The 27836-nt window shown below is 39.9% G+C and overlaps 3 protein-coding genes across 4 annotated transcripts in view; all 3 read left to right on the top strand.

Annotated features, from left to right (window-relative positions):
- The window catches only part of si:ch211-195o20.7 (cytospin-B), a 31219-nt gene extending 26617 nt beyond the window's left edge, over positions 1-4602 (top strand). The window contains exons 9-12 of the mRNA XM_058398542.1: positions 409-505; positions 914-1030; positions 1357-1416; positions 3262-4602. Coding sequence (XP_058254525.1) covers positions 409-505; positions 914-1030; positions 1357-1416; positions 3262-3351 — 364 coding nt within the window. The 3' untranslated portion in view covers positions 3352-4602. The remainder of the gene's footprint in view (positions 1-408; positions 506-913; positions 1031-1356; positions 1417-3261) is intronic.
- Positions 4603-6428: 1826 nt separating this feature from the next.
- On the top strand, positions 6429-19423 carry gale (UDP-galactose-4-epimerase). 2 transcript variants are annotated; one of them, XM_058398557.1, is made up of 11 exons: positions 6429-6588; positions 8709-8838; positions 11467-11579; positions 15031-15144; positions 15272-15448; positions 15836-15949; positions 16425-16491; positions 16571-16656; positions 17775-17852; positions 18163-18277; positions 19049-19423. In XM_058398557.1, exons 2-11 carry the CDS (start codon positions 8718-8720, stop codon positions 19108-19110), a joined length of 1047 nt encoding a protein of 348 aa, XP_058254540.1. In that variant the 5' UTR covers positions 6429-6588; positions 8709-8717; the 3' UTR covers positions 19111-19423. The 2 variants fall into 2 exon arrangements, with proteins under 2 accessions (XP_058254540.1, XP_058254539.1); XM_058398556.1 differs by having other exon boundaries at positions 11464-11579.
- A 1711-nt stretch (positions 19424-21134) lies between these two features.
- On the top strand, positions 21135-27606 carry zbtb8a (zinc finger and BTB domain containing 8A). Its single transcript, XM_058398549.1, has 4 exons — positions 21135-21338; positions 24306-25042; positions 25375-25544; positions 26714-27606. Exons 1-4 carry the CDS (start codon positions 21274-21276, stop codon positions 27029-27031), a joined length of 1290 nt encoding a protein of 429 aa, XP_058254532.1. The 5' UTR covers positions 21135-21273; the 3' UTR covers positions 27032-27606.
- The last annotated feature ends 230 nt before the right edge of the window (positions 27607-27836 follow it).

Here is a 27836-nt window from a genome sequence, read left to right as displayed (position 1 = left end):
CCTCCTGACTCTATCTACCGAGGCGTTTTTGTTAAGCGTCTCTACCTCCTGGTTTTCACCTGATATGAGGCACAGAGGCGCGGCTCAGTTTCTGATTGGGTTTCTGTTGCTAAGCGACTAGCCGTAACATCCTAACAGTGCATGGTTTCACCCTGAACACGTTCAGCACCGCCATGTGGAGTTAACACTGTAAAAGCCGTACTGACTCTGAGTCATAACCCTGCTCCTACAGTACACGTCTGAAACCTTCCTCTACCCCGGGGGTAAAAAACGGGGTTTGGAACGACTAGAACCCCAGGGTAAAAAGAGCAGTGTAAAAAAATATCTGGGAGATGAACCAGTCTGGTACCAGTAAATAAACTGAAGAAAGGTTTCAGGATTCATCTTCATCCTCTTGTCTTTCTCCAGGCCTCAGGAGGACTTCAGTAAGCTGCTCAGGCGTCACGGCGGATCCAAACGCAACTCACTACTGCGCTGGTGTCAGAACCGAACCATCGGGTATAAGGTACACAACTCGGGTTAAACATCGTTACTGCAGCATGTGCATTGAAACGAACAGGGTTCAATTATACTACATATGACATCATACTTTTTATCCATTTATAGTTTAATACATAGTTACAAAGCAGCTATAAACAGTCAGTCGTTCCCTCAGCAGCCTATAATGAGGAAAATAAACGCAGCTTGTTATATTACTCGATTCTGAAGCTTCAGAAATTCCTGACTGTTTTATAATCAGAGAAAACGAGTAAAAAAAAACATCGCAATTAAAAGCCCTCTGCAGCGATTGTGACAGTGGGCGGAGTCAAGACTAGCACAGGAAATAAACACAGTGCTGCTGTTAATACAGGAAGTGATATCTCTTCGTGAGATGAAGACATGAGTCGAAATAACTGTGTCTCTTTTCATCCAGAACATTGAGATCACCAACTTCAGCAGTAGCTGGATGGACGGCTTGGCTTTCTGCGCCGTGTATCATAGTTACCTCCCCTCACACATCCCCTACGACACACTGCGACCGGAGAACAAGGTAACACACACTCACACACTCTCCATTCACAACCTACAACACTGACACCATGTCCAGAACAGAATAATCGGACATTTTGCTGGATTCTGGATTCTGATTGGACAGAATTGGTCTTTAACAGTAAAGCAGCTCGTTTTAATGCGCTCATCAGTGACAGTACCGTTTCTATAGCAACCATTGGTGACATGGTGAACTTTCTGTAAGGAGATGTTTGTGTGGAAGAGGTAAAACTTTAGGCTTTCAGACAGAAGAGTTTTAACTACAAGTGAGAGAACAGTAGATGATGATGATGATGATGATGATGATGATGCTGATGTCATCCTCAGAAGGAAAACCTCTTGCTGGCGTTTCAGACAGGAGAGAGCGTGGGAATCACCGCCTCACTGGTGAGTCATGATACTCCATAAAACTCTCCTCACATCACCGTACTGCATTCTCTGAAAGTCTCATCAAAATTCAACCTACTTTTATTAACCAATCACACTGCCTCAGAAATTATCTTTCAGAACACATCCATGAGAAATTACTCATAATAACAGAAATATCCTGCAGCATGGGAATGATCTGGTGGCTTAGAGTGGCTTTATGACGCATTAAAAAAATTGTAGAATTTTTTTTTTAAATATATGAAATACGTCAGTATCAGTAGTGATGGATTGTTACAATCTGGAACAATTTTATTAAGGAAATAAGAGTTAATTATTTGTATTATTTTTTTTATTTTTATTATAGTTTTTATACTTAAACATCTGACACTTTTGGCCTAATTAATTAATTTATTTTTTTAATTGATTTATATATTTAATTTGTTTTTAATAATGTTTCTGCTGATAAAAAACACAGCACACAAGGCTGCAGAATTTTATTATTTTTAATAATATATATTTTTTAAATTATATATATATATATTAAATTATATATATATACTGTATATCACAAAAGTACACCCCATTTTTGTAAATATTTTATTATATCTTTTCATGTGACAACACTGAAGAAATGCCACTCTGCTCCAATGTACAGTAGTGAGTGTCCAGCCTGTATAACAGTGTAAATTTGCTGTCCCCTCAAAATAATCAACACACAGCCATTAATGTCTAAACCGTTGGCAACAAAAGTGACTACACCCCTAAGTGGAAATGTCCAAATTGGGCCCAATTAGCCATTTACCCTCCCCAGTGTCATGTGACTTTTTAGTGTTACAAGGTCTCAGGTGTGTTAAATTTGGTGTTTTCGCTCTCACACCCTCTCATACTGGTCACTGGAAGTTCAACATGGCACCTCATGGCAAAGAACCTGAAAAAAAGACTTGTTGCTCTACATAAAGATGGCCTAGGCTATAAGAAGATTGCCAAGACCCTGAAACTGAGCTGCAGCACGGTGGGCAAGACCATACAGTGGTTTTACAGGACAGGTTCCACTCAGAACAGGCCTCGGCATGGTCCACCAGAGAAGTTGAGTGCACGTGCTCAGTGTCATATCCGGAGGTTGTCTTTGGGAAATAGACGTATGAGTGCTGCCAGCATTGCTCCAGAGGTTGAAGGGGTGGGGGGGTCAGCCTGCCAGTGCTCAGACCAGACGCCACACACTGCATCTAATTGGTCTGCATGGCTGTCGTCCCAGAAAGAAGCCTCTACTGAAGATGATGCACAAGAAAGATGTCATCATGGAGGAGTGGAAGAGGACTCCAGTAGCAACCTGTGAAGCTCTGGTGAACTCCATGGGTTAAGGCAGTGCTGGAAAATAATGGTGGCCCATTGACACTTTGGGCCCAATTTGGACATTTCCACTTAGGGGTGTAGTCACTTTTGTTGCCAACGGTTTAGACATTAATGGCTGTGTGTTGAGTTATTTTAAGGGGACAGTAAATTTACACTGTTATACAGGCTGGACACTCACTACTGTACACTGGAGCAGAGTGGCATTTCTTCAGTGTTGTCACATGAAAAGATATAATAAAATATTTACAAAAATGTCAAGGGTGTACTCACTTTTGTGAGATACACTCTCTCTCTCTCTCTCTCTCTCTCTCTCTCTCTCTCTCTCTCTCTCTCTATATATATATATATATATATATATATATATATATATATATATATATATATATATATATATATATATATATATATATATATATATTTCGATCTCCAGCTCATTCTCATGCAGACGATAAATATAACCCCTGCTCTCTGAATGCCGAGTGCGTGACCAGGCCTTGTGTTTTCTTTAAGACCGCAGATGAGATGTTGAAGACTGAAGGCCCCGACTGGCAAAGGGTTCTGGGATACGTGGAGAGCATATACTCCCATTTTGAGATGTGACCTCTGGACCTCCTGGAGTCATTTCGAAAACTTCTTCTCACATCGAAATGTTCCAAGAGCAGAGAGCTTTCACACCTGAGCTCCACCATCACCTGGACCATCTGGAGTGACAGAATCTAGATGCGTACAAGTACAAGCACCGTGTGTGTGTGTGTGTGTGTGTGTGTGTGTGTGTGTGTGTGGTTCATTTCAGAGATTATTTCCAAAGAACAGGATAGAATTCGAAAATTGAACAATAAGAGCTATATTTTTAGTAGTAATGCACTTAGAAGGAGAAATAACAAAACAAAACAGGAAGTAAAAACCAAAAAGTTCAGAGTTCAAAATCAGCCTGGATGTGAGCTAGGCTTGTTACCATGGCAACCTCGGATGGGGGGGGGGTTGGGGTGACGTCAGATTAGTACAGTCTTTGCATGTGATAGTTTTACAAAATAATGCAAAAGAACTATTGTGGGGAAAAAACTTCTGTACAAGTCACTTAGTGTAATAAAAAAAAAGATCCTATGCCATCACGTCAGTAGCATTAGCATTGCTAAATAGTTAGCATGAGATTGTAAACATTAGCACAGGGCTGCTTTTAGATACCTTATCTGATGATCGTCATCATCATCGTCGTGGTCATCTGTCAGACTGATTAAATGTAACTTAAACCCCGCCCTTGCTGACTCAGAGGCACCTGCGGCTGTAAAGTCAGCCATTTCTGATCTAGACTCTGTATACGTTGGATGTCGTGAGGTTTTTTATTATGAGTCACTCTGGTGTTTTTAAAGATATGAGAACTGATAAGAATCTTCAAGCATCAACAAGTCGAGGATTTCTGGATTTCAGTCACGGTTCTGTGGTGTTATTCACGCTCTCTTCTTCTCCAAGAGCGCTGATGATGGACTGATTTCACCAAAACGAAACTCCAATGTTTTTCTTTTTAAGGGTTTCAGCTCATGTCCTGCTTTTGTAGCATGCTACGTGTTTTCACAGTGTCGTGTGAACGTCGTGTGACTTTCCACTGGATGTTTGGATTCCCAGCACATTGTACAGGAAGTCTTTTCTAAGAAACCTCTTGGTGGTTCTTCACTTTTGTCGTCTTCAAAAAAAAAGTATAAAACATCAGCAGCGTTATTGCTGACAATGTACCAAACTTCTGTATTAACATACTGCAATGTGACCTTTAAAGTGCCTTTAATGTGATGTATATATTAAAACTTGTCTTGTGCCAAAGTCAATAACATTATTAATAAAGACGTATTTTCTTTATCATGTCTTGGGCTTTTTTTTGTACCTGATAATTATATTTTGCTTTGTGTAGAAATATAACTGAATATATACTGCATAAGACTTAAATTCATTCGATCATTAGCGCGTATGAAGATTATTGGGTTTGTTGTGTCGTTTTCCAAGGAGTCGGTTCTTTGATTCGAATCTTTTGGATGAACATTGTGAGCCGACTCGCATATATTAACCGTCTATTTTATTTTATTTCATATATAGTTTTGTGTACTCTGTAAATATGAGCAATGTCCTTGAACCTGCAGTGTAATTTAATCTAAATGCTTCCATGAAAACCCTCAACATCTGAGTTATACGTCAATATGACTTATGAGTCGAGTGTTTGACTCGAGATTTTGAATGAGGCAATGCAATGAGGATCTGTCTGCACATTCTATTATTTATTTGTTTGTTTGTTTGTTTGTTTTGTTTAAAAGTTAGAGTAAGGTTGCATGAAAGGAAATATTTCGGCCAGAAGAATAAGAATCAATTGTCGTTCAAAATCAAAGAGTTGATTCTCACGGGTGAGCCGAGTCAAATTATATGACTCGCAGGACAGAGTCGAACTTTTTGCGACTATTAAAGAAAGCTGTTTGTGCAGACAACACGGAGTTACTAGATTAGGAAATCTACTCAAGGGTATAAAGTCAACATGGGTGTGTTTAAAAACCGTAATAAAACACACAGCACTTTAGAAAAAGACGTGTCTCTTTCCTGCCGTGTTCGTTCAAGAGGCAGTTCCGGGTTTATACGGCACGCGCTGGTCACGTGGTAAAAGAGTGAAGCTACTGTATATGGTTTCTAGTTTTTTTTCTTTTTCTTCGATTTATGAGAGGTACTTCAATATAAAAGTTATCATCGGACTACCGTCACTATCAATGACGCTGAATTCCTATTTCTAGAAATTATTATTGTGTGTGTGTGTGTGTGTGTGTGTGTAGATACACACACAACACACACAATATGTGGGAGGTCTTTATTGTTTGTTTGTTTTGTATTTTTAAATTGCATTTATATCTTTTTCTCGTACATACATAACAATGTATTGTTGTTCGTGTTTTTATTTTTATAGATAGATAGATAGATAGATAGATAGATAGATAGATAGATAGATAGATAGATAGATAGATAGATACTTTATTCATCCCAAAGGGAAATTTACAGCTTCCAGCAGTATCCACAAGCACAGGTAATAGATAAAATAAGAAAGAATATAACAAAAAAAAAAAACAACAACAACTAAATACCCGAATTTAAGAGTACAAAAATATAACAAAAAATATAACAAATTACAAAATATAACACAATTTAACAAAATTGTCATTAAATGAGCATAAGAAAGCATATGCATATATTTAGAGAGAGAGAGTGAGAGACCGCGATTTTAAGACTTTTATTTTATAATCCGTCTGCAGCAGTAACCAGGATGTGTGGCGATTTCATAGTCGCTTCACACCTCTCCACGTCTCCATGAAATCCCGGAAGCGCGAATGAATAAACCGTTTGTGTTCTTTAACTACCCGTTTTCCGCGAAAACCACTCCGCCCCCTCCTCCTCCTCCCGTGCTTTGATTGGCTGGTTCAGACGCGGAAGAAGTCCTCTCGTCAATTCTAAGAATATTTCTCTACATTTCTATGGAGAACAACAAAATAGGGGCAAACGTCTAGCTAACGCAACAAAGTCATATCGAGTTTTAAGAAAACGCGAATGTCAGATTTTATACACACACACGCACAAGCGAGTCAAAGAGCCTGGTTGCTATGGTAACGTGGAGTGTCCCATCAACGACCAATCAGGGCGCAGGGGCGTGTTTTTTCCGCAATACGGATGCGGAAGAAATAAGAGTGGATCAACTTAAAGAGCTGATAGTGGATGGGTTTATTACCTGATTCCTGGGAAGTTTGAGCGCTGCTGACGGTTTCTGAGGTTTCACATTTGAACCCTCAAATCTCTGATTTCCAGCATTAAAGTCTGGTGAGTGATCTGTTTGTTGTTTTTCGTTATTTTATGTGTTATAGGTGTAGAATTGAATGCTACCTGTCCTGATGTGTTACCTGAAGGGTCTATTAATTGACCCCTGGACACCTGGACATCTGCTCTCTATACAGACTTCACAGAGATATTTTACTAGATCAATGACTTCTGAAATATTTATTAAGCTTGAATTGATTTTTGTATAAAAGATTGGCGATGTTACATTGTATCGTAGACTCATTTACACATGCAATTACTTTTTCTTGTCAAATTTTCTTTTTTATTTTTATTCTTGTACCTTCTATTCTATCGCAGATTTTTTTTTATCAAGCACTTTCAGCTCCTACATGTATAAAAAAGATTATTATTATCATTATTATTATTATTCCAGTAGACTTACAAAACATTACCATCAAAATGTAGTAATAATAATGTAACTAGCCTCGTTTCTGGAACCATTTCATGCTTTAAATCCTGGAGGAAAAGTGTGAAGGTAAATCAGATGGACACTGTAGCTGTGATATGGGGAAGTCTCTGACGTTTTCCTTCTTCCTTCTTTTTGCACTTTAAGTTATGAAGTGAGAGTAATGGAAGCCTGTCTCACCCCAAACCCCATTTTTGTTTGTAAACGTCTGCCCCAGACCATGTCCAGTCCGTAGGGAACTCTGTGTATAGTTGTGTGTGTGTGTGTAGAAGTGCACTAATAATTGTGGGTTCAAATCCTTTACAATGAAATGAAGCTATAGTAAATTGTGAAGTTCACAAAATGTCCGTTAGAGGGCTGTTATAGGAAAATAATCAACGACGTGGAGGTGCGATGAAGCGGAGTCACATGAATCAACCAGAAACTGATTTTCCTAAAGACACACATTTTATTTCTCTTACACTAATATAATCTACCTTTTATAAACTGATAAATGACGCATTGTACTTTTTATCACATTTTTTTTACATTTATTGCTGTAGAACGACGGCAAAACAAGTTACTTACCGTCTCTCTCTCTCTCTCTGTTTTCTATCTTTATCTCTCTGTCATAAAATTAATAATGCAAAAGGGGGGGGGGGGGCTTGTCATGAACATTTCAGAAAACTTACAGCTTCACCTCTGACTGACATCGGAAGCTCCTTGTGCGCGAGCGGTTGCTATAGAAACCATCACCTATTACACGACGCCTGTATCTTTTTCCTTCTGTTTTTGTGATTGTTGCGGCCCAAAATGCTCAATGAAACGGTTCAAATTGACTTTATAATGTTGACAGTGTGTAATAAAAGCTGTAACACCTAACAAGAACGACCAATATGTGGGAAAAACTTCACAAATCGCGATCGTACCGTCGCCTAACACTGTGTGAAGTCTTTCATACAAAACTGTTATTTAAAAAAAACAACTCTCGTATGACAACACGCCTCATATTTATGGTTCTGAAAGTACAATAAATATCTTAGAAATGGAGAATAGTTTCTTTTTATTTATATTCCGGTCTAGAATACTCTAAATGTAAACAAAACTTCACAGTGAAGCTGAACGTAGGGTTATTGTAGAGTCGGCGGCCATCTTGGCCGCCATTTAAGTTTATCGCCCCGCCCCTTTATAGGCTCCGCCTCCCAGCTTGCAGAATTGTAGTGACGTGGATGATGCAGATCTGGTCTGAAAACTATAAATTTGGACTCGATTTAAAATGAATCTGCGTAGCAAGTATATGATCTGCATTAGCTAAAGTGAGGTAAACTAAAGACCAGAATAGTCTGCAGTGTATTTTTGCAGCGAAATAACTATTGAGTTAATAACTATTGAGTTCATTTCCTTGTGATTTATCACTCTGTGGATTTTTTTCCTCTTCTTGTTTTGCTTGTTCCTAAACTGGTTCAGTGGCTCGGCATTTACATCTTCAGGGAGCACAGTGTGTAAAGGAATGTGATTTTCATGTAACAGGGGGCATAAAATATATTTAATAAATGCCACGTTGTTCACCTGAATGAGGTGTGGACAAGTCACACACACACACACACACACATACACAGACATCCGTAACTTCACACCCATACAGTCTGTATAAATTACGTCAGCAGTTGTGTCAACAGACTTTTTTAGGATTGGTGTGTGTGTGTGTGTGTTGCAGGCTGCCAGCATGGCACAGAAGGTGCTTGTGACAGGGGGAGCAGGTTATATAGGCAGTCACTGTGTGGTGGAGCTGATCGAGGCGGGGTATCAGCCTGTCGTCATCGACAACTTCAGCAATGCCGTTCGAGGTAAGGAGATAATGAGAATGGGTGTGAGCTTGTGTACGTGTGTGTGTACATGTTTCACATCATCTCATGCTTTTTGGTGGAACCAAATGTGTTTCATGCGGTTTTTCTGTTTACTAATGAGCTGCACTTCATTCACTTCATTCCTGCACTGAGATCTAAATAAATAACATCACCCTCTCTCTCTCTCTCTCTCTCTCTTTCTGTCTTTCCCCTCTTCTCTTTGTCTGTCTTTCTGTCTCACTGTCTTGCTTCCTGGCTCTTTGTCTGTCCATCTCTTTTTTTTTTGTCTGTCTCTTTGTATATTACTCTGCCTCTCTCTCTCTCTATCTAAAAAGATTGAAAAAAAAAACTAGAGGTAGAAGGTTTAGAAGGTGATGAAGATAAATGAGCGAATGTGACACTAAAATAAGAATAAGAACAAAAATGACTGAAATTCAGTTCTCCCAGAGTCACGTAAGAGTCTTTTACACTCCTCATTACACTACGTGATTGGTGACTGGTGTCCTGATGAAGTGTTCTCCACCAGCTTCAGAGGAGGAGTGAAGAGAGAACAGAGATCTCCCCACACTGCAACAGAAACAGCAGAGGAACAATACACATGTTGAAATTCTATCTATCTATCTACACTATATTGCCAAAAGTATTCGCTCACCTGCCTTGACTCACATATGAACTTAAGTGACATCCCATTCCTAATCCATAGGGTTCAATATGACGTCGGTCCACCCTTTGCAGCTATAACAGCTTCAACTCTTCTGGGAAGGCTGTCCACAAGGTTTAGGAGTGTGTTTATGGGAATTATTGACCATTCTTCCAGAAGCGCATTTGTGAGGTCACACACTGATGTTGGACGAGAAGGCCTGGCTCTCAGTCTCCGCTCTAATTCATCCCAAAGGTGTTCTATCGGGTTGAGGTCAGGACTCTGTGCAGGCCAGTCAAGTTCCTCCACACCAGACTCTATCATCCATGTCTTTATGGACCTTGCTTTGTGCACTGGTGCACAGTCATGTTGGAAGAGGAAGGGGCCAGCTCCAAACTGTTCCCACAAAGTTGGGAGCATGGAATTGTCCAAAATGTCTTGGTATGCTGAAGCATTCAGAGTTCCTTTCACTGGAACTAAGGGGCCAAGCCCAGCTCCTGAAAAACAACCCCACACCATAATCCCCCCTCCACCAAACTTTACACTTGGCACAATGCAGTCAGACAAGTACCGTTCTCCTGGCAACCGCCAAACCCAGACTCGTCCATCAGATTGCCAGATGGAGAAGCGCGATTCGTCACTCCAGAGAACGCGTCTCCACTGCTCTAGAGTCCAGTGGCGGCGTGCTTTACACCACTGCATCCGACGCTTTGCATTGCACTTGGTGATGTATGGCTTGGATGCAGCTGCTCGGCCATGGAAACCCATTCCATGAAGCTCTCTGCGCACTGTTCTTGAGCTAATCTGAAGGCCACATGAAGTTTGGAGGTCTGTAGCGATGGACTCTGCAGAAAGTTGGCGACCTCTTCGCACTATGCGCCTCAGCATCCGCTGACCCCGCTCCGTCAGTTTACGTGGCCTACCACTTCGTGGCTGAGTTGCTGTCGTTCCCAAACACTTCCACGTTCTTATAATACAGCAGACAGTTGACTGTGGAATATTTAGGAGCGAGGAAATTTCACGACTGGATTTGTTGCACAGGTGGCATCCTATCACAGTTCCACGCTGGAATTCACTGAGCTCCTGAGAGCGACCCATTCTTTCACAAATGTTTGTAAAAACAGTCTGCATGCCTAGGTGCTTGATTTTATACACCTGTGGCCATGGAAGTGATTGGAACACCTGATTCTGATTATTTGGATGGGTGAGCGAATACTTTTGGCAATATAGTGTATCTATCTATCCATCTATCCATCTATCCATCTATCCATCTATCTATCTATCTATCTATCTATCTATCTATCTGTCCATCTATCTGTCTATCTATCCATCCATCTCTATTTGCCTGTCTCTTTATATATCTATCCGTTTGTTTGTCTCTTAAAAGGTACAAAAATAGTTTTTAACGTTTAGTCAGTGAGTCTAACCCTAACCCTTTCTGTCTCTGTCTGTCCATCTACCTGTCTGTCTGTCTCCATGTCTGTCTATCTGTCTCTGTATCTATATCTTCATAGCTTCTAAATATTCAGCCTACCTGACTGTCTTTCTGTTTGTTTACCTTTCAACCTGTCTGTCTCTCTATCCATCCATCCATCTCTCTCTCTCTCTCTCTCTCTCTCTCTAAGCTTTTTGTATGTCTGTCTAACTATCTTTACAATATTTTTATCTATCTGTCCATCCATTTGTCTTGCTGAATATTTGTCTGTCTGTCCCTCTGTTTTATCTTCTGCATTCCTGTGTCTCAGTCCATCTCTGTATCTAGTTGTTTAAAGCTGTCTATCTGTCCATCTTCCTGTCTGTTTTTCTCTGTCTCTGTCTCTCTCTCTCTCTGCCTTCCATCTGTCCATCTGTCTTCCACCTTCCATCTGCCTGTCTGTCTTCCTGTCTTGCTGTCATACCACAGTTTGTTGTTTTGTTCTAGTTTTTCTCATCGGCATGTTCCACACATGATGTTTATCTGAGTGTGTGTTTTTTTTTGCACCGAGGAGAAAACGGTGTCCCTGAGAGTCTGTGCAGGATAGAGAAGTTTCTGAACACCAAGATCAAGTTTCAGGAGCTGGACCTGCTGGACAAACCAGGCCTGGAGAAAATCTTCAACCAGGTACACACACACACACACTTTATTTTATACAGAATTCACAAAGCTCTGTCTGTTTCAAACAGAAAGACCTCATTTACGCAGCCGCTTGAAGCACTTGTTCTTTTTACACACTTCACTGTCTCAGTAGGTGTGTGTGTGTGTGTGTGTGTGTGTACACGGCTGCTGTTTTACTCGACAGGTTATGAAGCAGCTGTTGTTGTGGAACTGCTTCAGCACAATCATCTTTTTTCACTCTTCCTGTCTTTTTGCTTAGCTAATCAAATAACACACAGTTACAAGCAGCACTCTGCCAGTCATTGTCACCGCTCACACACTGTGTAAATGATCTAATGTAATTTATTAACTTTTATTTTATTAAAAGATAAAAACAGATTTGAAATAATAATATCTAAAGACCTGCCCATCTTCCTGTCAGTCTGTTTCTTTGTCTGTCTGTTCCTGTCTTCTATACATTTTCTGGTCTGTCTGCCTGCTTGTATGTCTGTCTGTCCATTTTCCTGTCTCTTTAAACATTTTCTGCCTGCCTTTATGCTGCCGTATACCTGTCTGTTTTTTTTTTTGTCTGTCTGCACATCTTTCCTGTGCTTATCTGTCTATGCATTTTCTGGTCTATCTGCATGTATGTCTATTCGTTTGCCCTGTCTGTCTCTCTGTACATTTTCCTGTCTCTCTTGTCATGTCTTTTCTGTGCCTGTCTGTCTATACCTGTCTGTCTGTCTCTACTCTGCTGTATGTCTACCTGCCTGTCTGTCTCTCTGACCTTCTTTCTCACTGTACATTTTCCTGTCTGTCTTCATGTCTTTCCATGTTATTCTGTGACTACGAATCCGAACGAGTCCTTTGGAGAATGAGCTCCGCTGACTCTGTAGTGTGTTGTAGAATGGGTGAGATGGATTGTCCATGATGGAGAGCAGTTTGTTCAGTGACCTTCTGTTCCTCACCGACTCAAATGTTTCCAGTTTGTGTCCAATGATAGATCCAGCCTTGCGAATTAGCTTGTTCATCCCTGGCACTGATGCTGCCGACCCCCCCACCACAACACAGTAAATGGCACTTGCCACCACAGACTGGTAGAAGATCTCCAGCATCTGGTTACAGACACTTAGGCAACAGAGTCTACTCATCCCCTTCTTGTATACAGCATCATTGTGGATCCTCCAGTCCAGTCTGTCGTTTAAGTGTACACCCAATTACTTGTAGTTGTCTACAATTCCAACCTCCTCGCCCATAATGGTTATGGGCTCAGTCAAATTTTTAGTCCACCACCATCTCCTTGGTCTTCAGTTCAGAAGTCCCCTGTACTCAGACTCCTGTGCTGAACCTGTTAAAAAACACATTCAGTTCAGTAGCTTTGTCCAAACTGCCCCCCTGCTGACAGTCCTTCATATTGAAGCCTGTGATCTGCTTCATGCCCATCCACACATCCTCAGTGTTGTTTTGCTGAAGTTTACTCTCCAGCTTCTGCCGGTATGAGTCTTCACACTCCCTCAGTCTTGTCTTCAGTTGCCGCTGTAGCAGCAGTATACAGTTCTAGTAGGGATAATGGTGTCATGGCAAAAGTTAATATAGTCTGTGATGCTATTAATGTCCTCTCCATGTGGTTCACAGAGTCCATTCCAGTCTGTTGTCTCAAACCAGTCCTGTAGGGTGTCACTGGCTTCCTGAGTCCACCCCCTCACCCTCTTTGTCGAGGCTGCCTTTGAACTGCAGGAACATACTGAGGTGTTAAAAAGACGAGATAGTGATCAGAATTACCGAGTTGGGGTAGAGCAGTGGCACTTTAAGCATCTTTGACATTTGCATACAGATGGTCCAGTGTTCTGTTTTCCAGTGTGAAACAGTCCACAAACTGCTGAAAAGCTGGGTCGAGTAGAGGCCAGGTTAACATGGTTAAAATCACCAGTTATGGTCACAGATGCCTCATGATGTTGACACTGTAGCCTAGCAACTGTATGGCGTGGCACGCTGCTGTCTGATTAGCTGGCGGCGGGATGTAAACACCGATTATCATGGCGCAGGAGAATCCACGTGGTAAATAATATGGGCTCATACTCACGGCTAAAAGTTCAATGTTTGGGGAGCAGAGACGTTCCGTCACAGTAACATGGATGGAATTGCACCAGCTTTCATTTACAAAAACAGCAATCCCTCCACCTTTCCTCTTATCGCTGAGCGTCGCATCTCTGTCCGCCCGAATGAGCGTAAAGCCGGGTACGGAAGCAGTGTGATCTGGGAAGTCTCTATGCAGCCAAGTTACCGTAAAACACAATAAACTGCTATCCTGGTACTACTTCTGGGTCCGAATCAGTGCACACAGTTCTTCCATTTTATTTTGTGTCACTTAATGTATAAAAACAGCTTTACCTGCTGTATATAATTACTTTTTATTATCTGTCTTGCTCCTTTTACATGGCTGAGTAGATTGTTAAAGTCATGTGAAGCATACAGACGTCTGAATGCAGTTAAACATTAAATCTTTTAACCAGCTTCCCACTTCACATCTGAAAGTCCTGATATAACCCTTTTTGTCCTGCATTAATGGCTAAGAAGAATTCAAGCCGTACATGTTTTCTCCTCTAATTTGCTGAAGTTAGATCATCCACGAAAGCAATTATAAACCTTTTTTAGACCAGAAATACTTACAGTTGTTAGTAACAATAGAAGATGCCTTTAGGCTGTTTGTAACACTCAGAACGACAAATTGCAGCTTGCACTTTGTCTGGAGCATTTATTTTTACTGGTCAGGTTTATAGAGGCTTGTTGTATTTAGTCAGCAAAGTGTTAGGGGAAAAAATACAGGGGAAATGACACAGCAAAATGACTCGGAATGACAAACGATACAACCAAATGTGGAAAGAAAAGCAGCCAAACAAATACAGCTGGGTTCTAATCTTTAAAAAAAAAATGCAGACAACAAAGCAGATGAGATATTTTTAGGAGGCTGGTGACCTTAAAATATTTTTAACTAGGCACCCAGCTGTTGAAAATAATTTAATAACTACACTCAAAATGCTGAGGCAGGATTCATTTACCTCCAAAATCTAAAAATGACTTCCTGTTTCTTCCCATTTCAATATTACTCCCATATACGGACTGAAAGACACACCCATATTTAATTTTATGGAGTATAATCTGAATATAGACTCTTACATGAAACACTGGTTTATTTTCTTTCTATTTTATATCTATTATTCCTCAAAAAAAAAATCCCTCCGGTTTAAAACAGTCATTTTGCTATGGTTTTATAAGCATATCTCTACTCCTTGTAAGGATTTCGCTCAGATTCCGATCTAATGCGTCTAATCCAGTTACGTTTGGAGATCCAGATCTTATTCACTTATTCGGAACAGAATGCAATCTCGATCCCAAGTGCACATCAACCCAGAACTTTGAGACTGAAGTCGAATCCAGATTACAATGTTAAAGTTCCAAATCTGTCTCTGATCTCCAGCACTCGTTCTACGCCGTGATGCACTTTGCCGGGCTGAAAGCCGTGGGGGAATCGGTGGAACAGCCGCTACGCTACTACAGGGTGAATCTTACGGGTACCATCAACCTGCTGGAGGTGAGCTTTGTTCTTCTTCTGTTTTTCTACTTCTGTCTTATAGAGCTCAGAGCTTCCGATATTCCCACCAGAAACAGTATGAACACAGAGCCTCCTAACTGTGCCTCCATGTGTGTGTGTTTTCTAGGTGATGCAAGCCCATGGGGTACACAACATAGTGTTCAGTAGTTCAGCGACGGTGTACGGCGATCCTCAGAAACTCCCCATCGACGAGCAGCATCCAGCTGGGGGCTGCACAAACCCCTACGGCAAAACCAAGTTCTTCATTGAGGAGATGATCCGGGATCAGTGCAATGCGGAAAAGGTATACGAGAAAAGTCATGATGGTGTTTGTAATGGCAGTGCTAACACTAAAGGACAAAATGCCTCTAAAAACAGTCCCTAGTTATCCATCAAGATCTCAAACCAATCTTCTCAACCAATTAAACATGCTACTGTGAGCATTAAGACTGTTCTGCTGCTCATACACATGTTCACCTGTATACTGTAATGATTTATAATCCCACTATCCATCCTCACTCAGAGGAGGTTCCCTTTTGCTCTGGATCCTCTCAAGGTTTCTTAATGTCATCTCAAGGAATTCATCCTCGCCACCATCACCTCTCTATGTTTTAAATTCAATGCATTTCTATAATTTGGCTCATCAGATACCCTAATCCTCATTACTAATCTGATCGAATTCCTCTGTCAGGATTGGAATGCTGTGTTGCTCAGGTACTTCAACCCCATTGGTGCTCACATCTCAGGCCAGATTGGTGAAGATCCACAGGGAATTCCAAACAACCTTCTACCATATGTTGCTCAGGTAAACCTTTCTGACCATGTGGTTGAGATTTGATCTGCATATCAGACTGTACTAGAAGTCCACTTAAGTGGGGATCTACCTTTAGCTGTTATAACACATGTTAATAAGATTTATAGCCAAAGGAAATAAAATACCTTGCTAAAAATTCAGGATCCTGATTGGTTAATCCAGTTTCTCACCATAACACCTGCTAACCAATACAATGTTGTTAAATTACGTGTTTGTTTAGCACCTTGCCGGGGTAATGAAGACCAATTTCCTCATCATTATAGCTCAATTACTACTATTACCCTGGGAAATAATTGGCTACGCTGTACAAATAAGCATTTGGTATGGTTATAAAATATTTCTGGAGGTTGAAACCCAAACGCCCCCCTCCCCATAGCTACATAACTGACTTCTACACATTAAAACCCATTTTATTTGATTCAAGACTAGAGATTCAGTAACGGTGATTTGATCTCTGGTGTCCCAGGTGGCCATTGGGAGAAGAAAACATCTCAGCGTGTTTGGAAACGACTACAAGACGATTGATGGAACAGGTATAAGAACTGATGGTGGGTGTGTCAAGTTGACTACGTCATGTACTTGAAGGTTTTACAATCTATTCTTTCCTTCTAGGAGTGAGAGACTACATTCATGTGGTGGACTTGGCAAAGGGACACATTGCAGCCCTGAAGAAGCTGAAGGATAACTGTGGCTGCAAGGTGGAATTTCTCTCTTATCCAATTTCATTTGTAGCATATTTGTGATCACAATGGGCAAAAAATCTCTACAGGGAAAAGTCTAAGAGCATTTTTTGTTACTAGGTAAATGTTTAAAATGCCATATCCAGGCAAAAGTATATGGATGCCTGATCATCACATCCAGATGTGCTTGTTGAAAATCCCATTCCAGATTTAGCTCTGATCTTCTCTTCTGGAAGGTTTTCGACTAGATGTTGGATTGTAGCTGTGGAGATTCGTGCTTATTCAGATACAAGAGCATTAGTGAGATCAGACACTGATGTCAGGATGTTGAAGAGACTCCAGTTGTAGTTCATACCAAAGATGTTCAGTCAGGGCTTGGGGGAACGACACTCGAGATCTTCCACTCCAACCTGAACCTCCATACCATGTCTTCATGGAGCTCAGGGGCCATGAAGGGAAACTGTAACGCTACAGAACACAGAGACATTCTGTACAATTGTGTGCTTCCAGATTTGTGGAAACAGTTTGGGGAAGAACCACCTATGGGTCTGATGGTCAGGTGTGGACAGACCTTTGGACATATAAGTATAAAAGAAATCAAAAGTTTGACCACTGCAACAATGAAGGTGTTTAGAGAGACATGAGAGAAAATCCATAAAGAAAAAATTCTTTATTATCTTCATTATCACTTTCCAATACAGTAAACGGTATTTCCAGGTATTGTATGTCTTATTGTATATGTCATCAGCTCCATACTTGTTAAGGCTAATCCACTCCAACAACTCGTCAGTGTAAGGCAATGGTTATGCATCAAATTCGAAGACAGCTTTGACCTTTTGACCTTTGACAGTCAACACACATCCCTAATGACCCATCCCTCTAGGGGACAATAGCCGTCAGGATGCTGTAGTGGTTCTATGAGGTCCAGTTCCTTCATAGTCTTCATTTCCTTTGCTAGTTGCTAGCATATTATAGTGTACAAAGTAAGGACGCTGCTAAATGTACAAAAATATTCTTCGACAGATTTCTGCAGCTGCCCTGAGACTTTCCATATTAACCGAGGTATTCTATCAGTTCAGAGAACCATTTCCTGTTTGCAGTGTTCCTTAAATCTATTTCTTTCTCTTTCTGTACAGGTGTATAACCTGGGCACAGGTACCGGCTACTCGGTGTTACAGATGGTGAAGGCTATGGAGAAGGCTTCAGGAAGAGAAGTGAGCATTTAAGCATCTAATGCTAATCCAATGCATCTAATGCAAATTTTTTTTTATTCTGTATAATTTTTACTTATACAAAAGTTTTTTCTTCTTAAGATATCTGAGGTAAATGTTAGCTTTTCCATATGACCTGGTCTCATTTTCACTCTCACTGTCCTGTATAAAGGATTACATTTATTATTAGCCTGAACTTATGTTAGCATTCCTAGTTCTCTGAAACTAATTGAACAGCGAGTGTTTTGTTCAGTACAAAATGAACATCAGCAAACACTCTGCTTATGAAACATGTTTTTTTTTATTTCTGAAGATTGCGTATGAGATTGCCCCCCGGAGGAGCGGAGACATTGCCTCGTGCTACGCAGACCCTCGCCTGGCAGAGAAGGAACTCGGATGGAAGGCTGATTTCGGCCTAGAGAGGATGTGTACGTATAAACGCTGAGATTACTTTCAGACTACAAGAGCATGATAGAATACTAGCATTTTCCTTTCTTTTTTTAAATTCTTCAGTCATTTCAATACAAATGTGCACTTAGCTCCAGAATTATTGGCACCCTTAACACAGGAAAATATGAGAGAACTCTGACCTTAAATTGAAATCAAAATATATTATGAAAAGAAATATCCTTATTAAAATGTGAAACCATTAAATAAATCAATCAATCAATCAATCAATCACAGTTTTTGGTACTTCTTCAAATTCTTATGAACATCATTGGGCTTTTTTTTCATGTTTTTGAACAATCTTAACGTTATATCTGGAATAAAAAAGGAATTTTTAATCAATTTTATTCTTCTGTCCAAAGATTTATAATATATAAAACATCACATTGTGGAATATTGATAAATCTCCCAAAAAAAATGTGAAAACTTTAATAATAATAAAAATATTAAATTTTATAAATAAATATATATATATATATATATATATATATATATATATATATATATATATATATATATATATATATATATATATATATATATATATATATTTTTTTTTAAATTAAAGTAATCCATATTTTTTTAATCTTGTTCCTATGTGTTCTAACTATATTAATGAGGAAAATTAGATTGCATTGCAATAACACTGAAAGAAAAAGTAATCCTTTTTTAAAAAAAAAAAAAAAAACTCTTTCCGACGTGTTGGAGCACAAACCCTGATCACATAATTCCTGTCCATTTATTTTTCTCAGGTGAAGATTTGTGGCGCTGGCAATCCCAGAATCCCACGGGCTTCACTAACGGCACGGTGTAATGAAACGGAAACGTGCAGACATGACGACCAGCCTGAACCAATCCCAACTGAAGCAAAGCCATAAACCTCCTCCTCTTTCTTTTTCTTTTTTTTATACACCTCGATTCAACTTGAAGAAACCTCATGACACAGCGAATGCATTTCTCAACGATTCTCTGCTATTTCTATGTGTTTAAATTATTAGCAAGTCATCGTCTTGTTAAAGGGGCGGTTTATAATGTTAGCATTCCTCAAAGTTATTTCTAACTATAGAAATATTACACTGGGCCAAATTTTACTTTTCTGTTTTGTACTTGGACATGTCAGAGTATAAAGATTAAATGAAATCTTTTTGAAAAGAGCTCTGTGTTTGTTGCTGGTTGTCTTTTTTTACACTTTTGAATTGTTTTGCTAGTCCAGACCACACCTTCAGCTGATGTCTAGACATCTTCAGTAGTATGAGGAGCAGCCAAACCCTCAGCTGAAAACACTTAGGCTACTGTTGCTAAATTGCAGGGAGGAGGTGGGTGTGAAAGCAAGAGATGAGAACATCCAGGCTGGAGGTTGGAATCATAGGATCTGACCACTTCCTACACAATGTGTATAATGCTAAACTTCCTAAATGCTAAAAGCTCCTTGTTCGCTCTGTTAGCTTCAAAGCTCCAAAGCAAAACTTGGGAGAAAAAATCCTAGTTCAATGGTTCCCAATGTCAGGTCCAGGGAACTCTAAAGGTCTGGGATTTTTTTTATCTTAATGGAAATCACAAGCCATTTTGCAGTTTATTGTTATTTCTTATTAATTCACTTTAATTGATCACTTTAATTGAATAAATTCAATCAAAACCACAACAACACAAACAAATAAGCCTACAGTGGAAAGTTCTGGGGAAAAAAAACACGTATTGGCTCAAAATAAATAGGCAAAATATCAGTGCAGGTATTTAATTAAAGAGGCTAATATTTTTTAAAAAAAAATATCTGTACCTAGGGAGATTTATTTCAGAGTTAAAGGAGTCCCTAAACAGTTTGAGAAGCCCTGGCCTACTAGAATATATCTCTCTCTCACTGATCATGTGATCTGTTTAGAAATTAGAGTCAGCTTAGAGTCAGCTTCGGTGTATATATATATATATATATATATATATATATATATATAAAATAAAAACTGCATACCAAAGCTGACTCTAATTTCTAGAGTCATTTTTAATAAAGTCTTTCATTTTTCTGCGTTCCCCTTATTCTATATGAGAATAACTAAATACTGCAATTTTATTTTTTCTTTTAATGTAAAGGTACACTTAGCTCCAAAAGTCTTGGCACCCATTAACACATTAATACATTATTTAACTGAAATAAGTGTAGTCTATAAAACTGGAAGAGAAATAAGATAATTTTATGATAATAATTCTATAAAATTATAATTTATATGAATTATAAGAACTGTATTCTAAAACTAAAAATTAATTAAAAGTTAATTATTTAATTTTTTGTTGTTTGGTTGGGGTTTTTTTTAAAGAAAGCTACAACATGTCAATATTATTGGCACCCCCAGAAATGATTATGACCCATGTGTCAGTACATATTTTACATTTTAACAATTCTGAGTGCCACAATTTTATGTATATGTACCTATTATTCTTTTTATGTTAAATCTTCTGTATGTATTCATTCTGCTGACACTGAAATGTAATGGTGCTGCCCTCCAGAACCTTGGTGCAACATATATGGCAGAGTACACAAGAGGTGCAGGTATATGACTGTGTGGAAGTGCATACACAACACAATAAATACAACACAGGAGCAGTGGTTTTTGTAGATATTTGATTAATATTGGAACTTTTCTTCAACTGCGCAGTGCAGCGTACAAATCTTTCCTTCGAGGCAAGTTTGAATCTTTGCTTTTGCATAAATAATGGCACCTTTAAAGCAAAAATACAGACTGAAATGTCGGGTTGCATGTCTGTAACTTTAAGCGAGTCTTACTGCCCCAAGCGGGCTCTCTGGACGCCCACGTCAGCACACTCGGGTTTTTTTTTTTTTTTTTTTATCCCTCCCTCCTCCCGTACAACCGGGTTTCGGTCTTTCGGGCTGAGCAGGAAGCGATCGGTGGGGGGAGAGAAAAAAAAATAAATACTACTGCTACTATCACCACCACCACCAATCCCAGTACCACCAGCGAGGAAAATGGAGATGGTGTGTGAGAACGGCACGCGCCGACCGTACCGGACACCGAGCGAAGCGGATCGCCAGTGAGTAGCGGAGTTGTTGTATTTTGTATCGGGGATGTAAGACGGAAGCGGGTGGGCGACGGGACGGGCTCTGAGGTCGCCGCGCTATTGCGCATTCCGTGCGCAAACATGGTGCGCCCACGGCTCCCTGCACAACCAGCACCACAAGTGAATGGTTTTTTGGACAAATTATCATTAGGTTTAGCTGATCATCAGTGATTCCAGCATCTAAAAGCGTGCACGTGTTAATAATATGCCACCACGGTTGAATTGGCCAAGCATTTTTTTCCTCCTAAAGGGCGAGGTCGGATGGGCTGAAAATCGCACGGGTTTGACTTGCCCGCTTTTACAGCGTTTTTCTTCGCTTAAATGCTCGCTCGTGTTCGTGCATTATTCGCTCGTTCTGCGGGTGTAGTCAAATCCTATGGATGCACGGGCTCGCCTACTTCCACAACACAACGCTGACCGACTTCATATCCTCCTCGACATTACTGGGAAAATATCTCCATTAAAAAAATTCATCGTTTTCCTGCGAGACTAAACATGCAAACAAATCTTATATTTTTCTTGATAAAGTTTAACGCTGACTTTTCTCTTTTTTCTTTTTTTTCTTTTCCGCCTTTCTCTGCTTTTTGAGACGCGACCCGACTCGGGTGTAGCCCCCGCCCCCTTTTCGGTGCCAGCGTTTGACTGACAGGCGCTTCAGCCAATCAGCATTCGCGCTGCGTTCTCAGCTCCTCCTTTTCTTTCTCCACTGAACAAAGGATGGCCTGGGAGTGTTATTTGGAGAGGATAACCCAGAAAATGAAGTGCTCTCATACACATGAAGGGGATCAGGAGCATATTTAGGCAGATTTTTAAAAAAACTTTCAGATATAACTGAGAGGATCAAACATGTCCATGCGTGTAGTTTGGAAGTGAAGCTTAAACAATTGATTTGCCTTGTGTGAACTGCGTCCTAGAAAATCCCACTTCATCTTATGATCTCAAATAGATTTTGTGGCACGTTAGATGGTAAGGCATTGATAATGCTAATGTGGGCCATTAACTTCCATCCAGTAACCTTCAACCCAAGTGAGGGGGGAAAAAAAGAAAAGATACCAGGCACTTAATGTTATTGGACGTAAGGGATAAATTCACAAAATGCTGATTTGTAATGTTTTGTTTTTTTTGTCCGGTTGTGTGCATAACAGATCCACTCTTCCTTTACATAGAACCTTCTTGTCTAAAACAGTTTGACTTAATAAACCAACAAATAAAACGTTTTAAAGACCATTGAGATTATCATCAGCCCGTCATATATCGGCTTTTCTAGATCTGCATGTCTGGAAATGGGGTCAACGGACCCCTAGGGGACTGAGATGTGTAGTGGGGGGGGGGGGGGGGTCTGCTGTGAATTTATTACTATTATTATTTTTTTTAATAAGGGGATGCTGGTGGACATGATAGTAATTCATTATCATTAACATGATCAAGGTTGTTATGACTGTTGCTGTTATCCTATTAACCTAATCATCTGGTCCCTTGCATTAAATGACTAAAATGTTCTGAATCTAAATGTTAATAGCTCAAAAACAATTAGAAATATTATTATCTGTGTCTCGGAGGTAAAATGCTCTTAACATAAAGCATTTCAAATCTACCTTTTAACACTATGTGCTTGAATACTGTTTATACGTGTATGTATATATATATATATATATATATATATATATATATATATATATATATATATATAAAATATATATTATTTATATATATATATATATATATATATATATATATATATATATATATTATTTTATATATATATATATATATATATATATATATATATATATATATATATATATTATTTATATATATATATATATATATATATATATATATATATATATATATATATATAAATAATCACAAAATGCCAAGTTTATCAAATAATTTAACATAAGAATTGAACATATTTACCAATGGGAGTTCAGATTTAAAGAGCTATATACTTTCTGGATTCTAAATGTACATCAGTGCAGTATAAAACAAATAAGCCGGCCTGAGGAACTTTTATATAGAAAACGTTTCTATACATCCTAGATTCCCACTTCCTAACCCTCCTAATTTTTTTTTATTCCACCGCCTCCCACTTCCAACACTTGTGACACCTTCGAACTATCCTTGCTTCCTTATTTCTATATGTACTTCCCACTTCCTAAACTTTACAGCTTTGTACTTTTTACACCTCCTAACCTCCTGCATCCCTATTCCTACACATCCTAGCTTCTCAAAGTTTCCCTAGTTTCCTTATTTCTATTTTTCTAGCTTCCCACTTTCTGAGCTTCGCACTTGCTTCACATTGCCTCCTAGCTTTCTAACACCTTCCAACTTCCTTGTTTCCCATTTCTGATACCCTTCTAGCTTCCTTATTTCTATACCTCAGCTTCCATTTCCAACACTTACTAGCTTTCCATATTCATCTACTTTCTCCAAGTGACATCTGAAATTTCCCGCTAACAATATCTCCTAACTTCCTTATTACTATATCTAACTATTTAAAAAAAATTAGATCTTTAAAAACTTCCCAACTAAAAATGTTCTGACACCATATTCTTTCTTCTTATACATGTTTAAGGAATGAAACATTTTCCCAAAGTCTTTTATTCCTCACATTAATTTTTAAAAAAGATGAATGCCATAAATAAATAAATAAATAAATAAATAAATAAATAAATATGGTGGAACTGTATTTAATATTGAAATAATTGTATTACATTCAAAAATCAGAAAGAAATCTAGTCATTTTGAAGTGAAGGCATCAGTTTGACAATCTTTGTTATATATAGAGGAAATAATAAAAAAAATAATAATAATAATAATAATGGAAATTTCCACACAGTGTTGAGAAAACCTTCCTGGTTCTAGACGGATCCGAATATACTGCACACCGTCAGAGAACTGTTTGCATCAGTGTGTAATTTTTGGATGTTATTTCAGGCCGGTGCACAGATGGACGAGCGCCGACATGTCTGCCAACCACCACAGTTGCCTCCTGAAGCAGTTGGACCAGCAGCGACGCCAGGAGCTGTTCTGCGACTGCACCGTGCTGGTGGGTGGACGCCTTTTCCGGGCGCACCGCAACGTCCTATTCGGGAGCAGCGGCTACTTCCGCATGCTGCTGTCTCAGGGTGCGCGGGACAGCCTGGAACCTGCCAGGGCCTCGTTTGACGCCTTCACCCCCGACACCTTTGCCACCATCTTAGACTTCGTGTACTCGGGTCATCTGGCTCTGGGCAGCTCTAATGTGATCGAGGTGATGTCTGCTGCCAGCTACCTGCAGATGGACAACGTCATCGCCTACTGCAAAGCTTTCATCGAGTCCTCGCTGGAGATCAGCGCCAAGGACGCCATCGAGGATGCCCTGCCTCCACAGAGCGTCCTGTGGGAGCAGGACGACAGCAAGGAGGAGTACGAGGCAGAGGTGGAGAATGAACATAGTCCGCAATGCCAGCCGGTTCTGGAGGCGGGCTTGAAGGAGGAGCAGGCGGCGCACTACGAGGCTGTTCCTGAGCCCAGGAGGAGAGGAACCAGGAAAAGATCAGCCACTCATCGGTACACTCCAGACGACAGTTCACCCATCGACCTCCAGAGGGCAACATCGGGAACACAGAAAGCAGACGAGCTCTACGCCACCCTGCCTACCATCGTAGGAGTCGTGGGAGTTTTCAATAAGGGTGAGAGCCAATAACAATGCAGTGTATTTGGCTCTCATTTATTATCATTTTCTCTTCATCATCATCATATCAATTAATCAATATGTTTAGAAGGAGGCTAACTAGATTTCTGAGCAATATTTGCACTTGGGAAGTAAAGACGGTCTCATCTTGAAAAATCTGGTGTTATTAATCTTCTGGAATCAGGTTCACATTTCCATCCATTAATGTATTCAGTAAAAGACAGTTGATATTTCTTCAAGAGTTGTTCCTCTAAAAATTGATTTTCTTTCATCATTACACTTTTTTTTGTAATGTGTGGAAGATACTCATATACAACTTCTTGCCCCCAGACTCCGCCCCTACGGTGCGCTTTAAATGCCCCTTCTGCACACACACGGTGAAGAGGAAGGCGGATCTGAAGAGACACCTGAGATGCCACACGGGTGAGAGGCCATACCCCTGCCAGGCCTGCAGTAAACGCTTCACTCGACTCGAGCATCTGCGCAGTCACTTTGAGACGGTGAGGAATTTAACTTAACTTCATAAAGTCATATTTCCCATTAGATTTCTTATGATTTTTGACCTCCGACTCTCTATTTCTTGTTATATTCCCTTTGCTTTCCTATTCCTACTTCTCCTAGGACACGTTCCTTCCATTCTAGCTTACGTTTCTAGCATCTTCTAGCTTCCCACTTTCCATCTTCTCATTCTTACACATCCTAGCTTCCTACTTCCAACCAATACTAGTTTCCATTTTTCAACCACCTCCTAGCTCCCCACTTCCTACCCATCCTAACTTTCTCATTCTACCACCCTTACCATCTGTCTTTCCACCACCCCCTGGCTTCCATCTTCTGACACATCCTAGCTTTCTACTTCCAGCCCATACTAGCTTCCACATTCTACCACCTCTTAGCTTCCCACTTTCTACCCATACTAGCTTCCGCCACCTCCTAGCTTCTGTAGAGAAACATATTTTGAGGTCACTCTAAAATCTATTGTAACATACATTGCTCTTTGATTAAATATTCACATATACCAGGTCTCAACACAAAATGGTGCTCAAGTCAGACGGTGATCGGGAACTGTGAACTAGCTGACAGTTAGGGGGTTGACTCCAGGGATTTTTTCTCCCATTCAGTGCTTTGTTTAAGAGTATCACCTCTAGGCTTCAAGGCCATCTGCTTCGATGAATTCACAACACTTCCCACCACAACACTACCCATCCTGACTTCCTGTTTCTTCTACCCCTTACCTTCTGTCTTCTTTCACATCCAAGCCTTCCGCTTCCTAGCCCCAAACATAAACCCTAACCCTAGCTGCCGTTTTTCCACCACCTCCAAGCTTCCGTCTTCTGACACATCCTAGCTTCCCACTTCCTACCCGTACTAGCTTCCATTTTCCGCCACCTCCTAGCTCCCCACTTCCTACCCATCCTGACAAATTTTTCTATCTTCTGACACATCCTAGCTTTCCACTTCCATCACCCACACTACCTTCCTTATTCCTACACATCCTACAGTCCTTATTTCTATAGGTGTCTAGCTTCACACCTCCTGACTTCCCACTTCTGACACCTCCTAGCTTCCCTATCCTGACACCTAACTTCACATTTATTATAAACAGTAGCGAAATAAAACTGCACACTCCAAAATGTTTTATTCCTCATTTGAATGATTTTCCTTTCAGATCCACCAGGCGCGTAAGCTGGTGTGCCGGAAGTGTAAGCGCCACGTGACAGAGCAGAACAGCCGTGTGGTGTGCGAGGGCTCACGCCGATACCGGCTTTGTGAGGCATGTCTACAGGAGAGCGGCCTGGTGGCACGCGATGGCACCGACACCAACACGGAGGAGCCGGGCCTTCTGCTGGGGGTGGAGGAGGAACTGGAGGGAAACCGCAATGCCTCATGGGGGATAGAGGATGAGGATGACCTTGCTGAGGATTCAGGAACTGACCTCATCATTCAGGAAGTGGAGGACAGCGACGAGGAGCCCAGTGCAAAGTGACGCTAGTGTGTGTGTGTGTGTGTGTGTGTGTGTGTGTGTGTGAGCAATTTGCGCCAAATTCAGCTTCATTTCTTTTAAAGACGGGCATCTTTGAATCAAAGAAAATGTTCTATAAATGTATAGTTGTATTATAGAAACAGAAAGGTATGTAAATAGTTTATTTCAACATGACAGTTCATTAAATTATTTCCTCTTGCTTCTTATATATAATGAAACACTTGATCTTGCAACCTAATATTTTGGCAAAAGAAGTCCTGCATTTTCCTATGACTTGATCAGAATTCTTTTATCTACACCTTAGGTTCGCATCCCCAAATATTTCACCTGGCTGTAAAGATTCTTAATGATATTGTAAAAATTCCTTTGTGTTGTCCACTTTCTTTACATCTCTGTCTGAACAATCAAGCGTCATTTTACCTTAATGGGTTATGTAGAATTTTATGGAATTGAATACCCTTTGCACTCCTTTATCAATCCTTATTATTATTATTATTATTATTATTATTATTATTTTGTTGCTCGGTAAGACAATGATCATATTTTATTGTTACTTTTTTATTAATAAAAATATGCATTTATTATGATCACATTTGCTATAAAGTTGAATTAAATTGTTATTAAAGTATATCAGAGGTCATGCTTTCTTTATTTTTTTTTAAAGGGAATATTTAATTAAGGGTTTTACAAGAAAATGAACACAATAAATACTGAATTTTGACCATGAAGTGATTTAGCACCAAGCCACTGTTCTGTTATGTTATCGAGCTTGCTTTTATTTCTCTGAGGAAGAGTGTAATGTGTGTAT

The sequence above is a fragment of the Hemibagrus wyckioides genome, linkage group LG09 (genome assembly GCF_019097595.1).
Source record: "Hemibagrus wyckioides isolate EC202008001 linkage group LG09, SWU_Hwy_1.0, whole genome shotgun sequence".
Taxonomy (NCBI): domain Eukaryota; kingdom Metazoa; phylum Chordata; class Actinopteri; order Siluriformes; family Bagridae; genus Hemibagrus; species Hemibagrus wyckioides.
This window is presented reverse-complemented; position numbering and strand designations above follow the sequence as displayed.

Bases quoted from the DNA above. Each gene is read 5' to 3' on its own strand.
- zbtb8a (XM_058398549.1), top strand. From the start codon at position 21,274: ATGGAGATGGTGTGTGAGAACGGCACGCGCCGACCGTACCGGACACCG. The intron at 25,043-25,374 runs GTGAGAGCCAAT...TCTTGCCCCCAG, and splicing joins CGTGGGAGTTTTCAATAAGG to ACTCCGCCCCTACGGTGCGC. The intron at 25,545-26,713 runs GTGAGGAATTTA...TTTTCCTTTCAG, and splicing joins TGCGCAGTCACTTTGAGACG to ATCCACCAGGCGCGTAAGCT.
- gale (XM_058398556.1), top strand. From the start codon at position 8,718: ATGGCACAGAAGGTGCTTGTGACAGGGGGAGCAGGTTATATAGGCAGT. The intron at 17,853-18,162 runs GTGAGCATTTAA...TTATTTCTGAAG, and splicing joins AGAAGGCTTCAGGAAGAGAA to ATTGCGTATGAGATTGCCCC. The intron at 18,278-19,048 runs GTACGTATAAAC...TATTTTTCTCAG, and splicing joins TTTCGGCCTAGAGAGGATGT to GTGAAGATTTGTGGCGCTGG.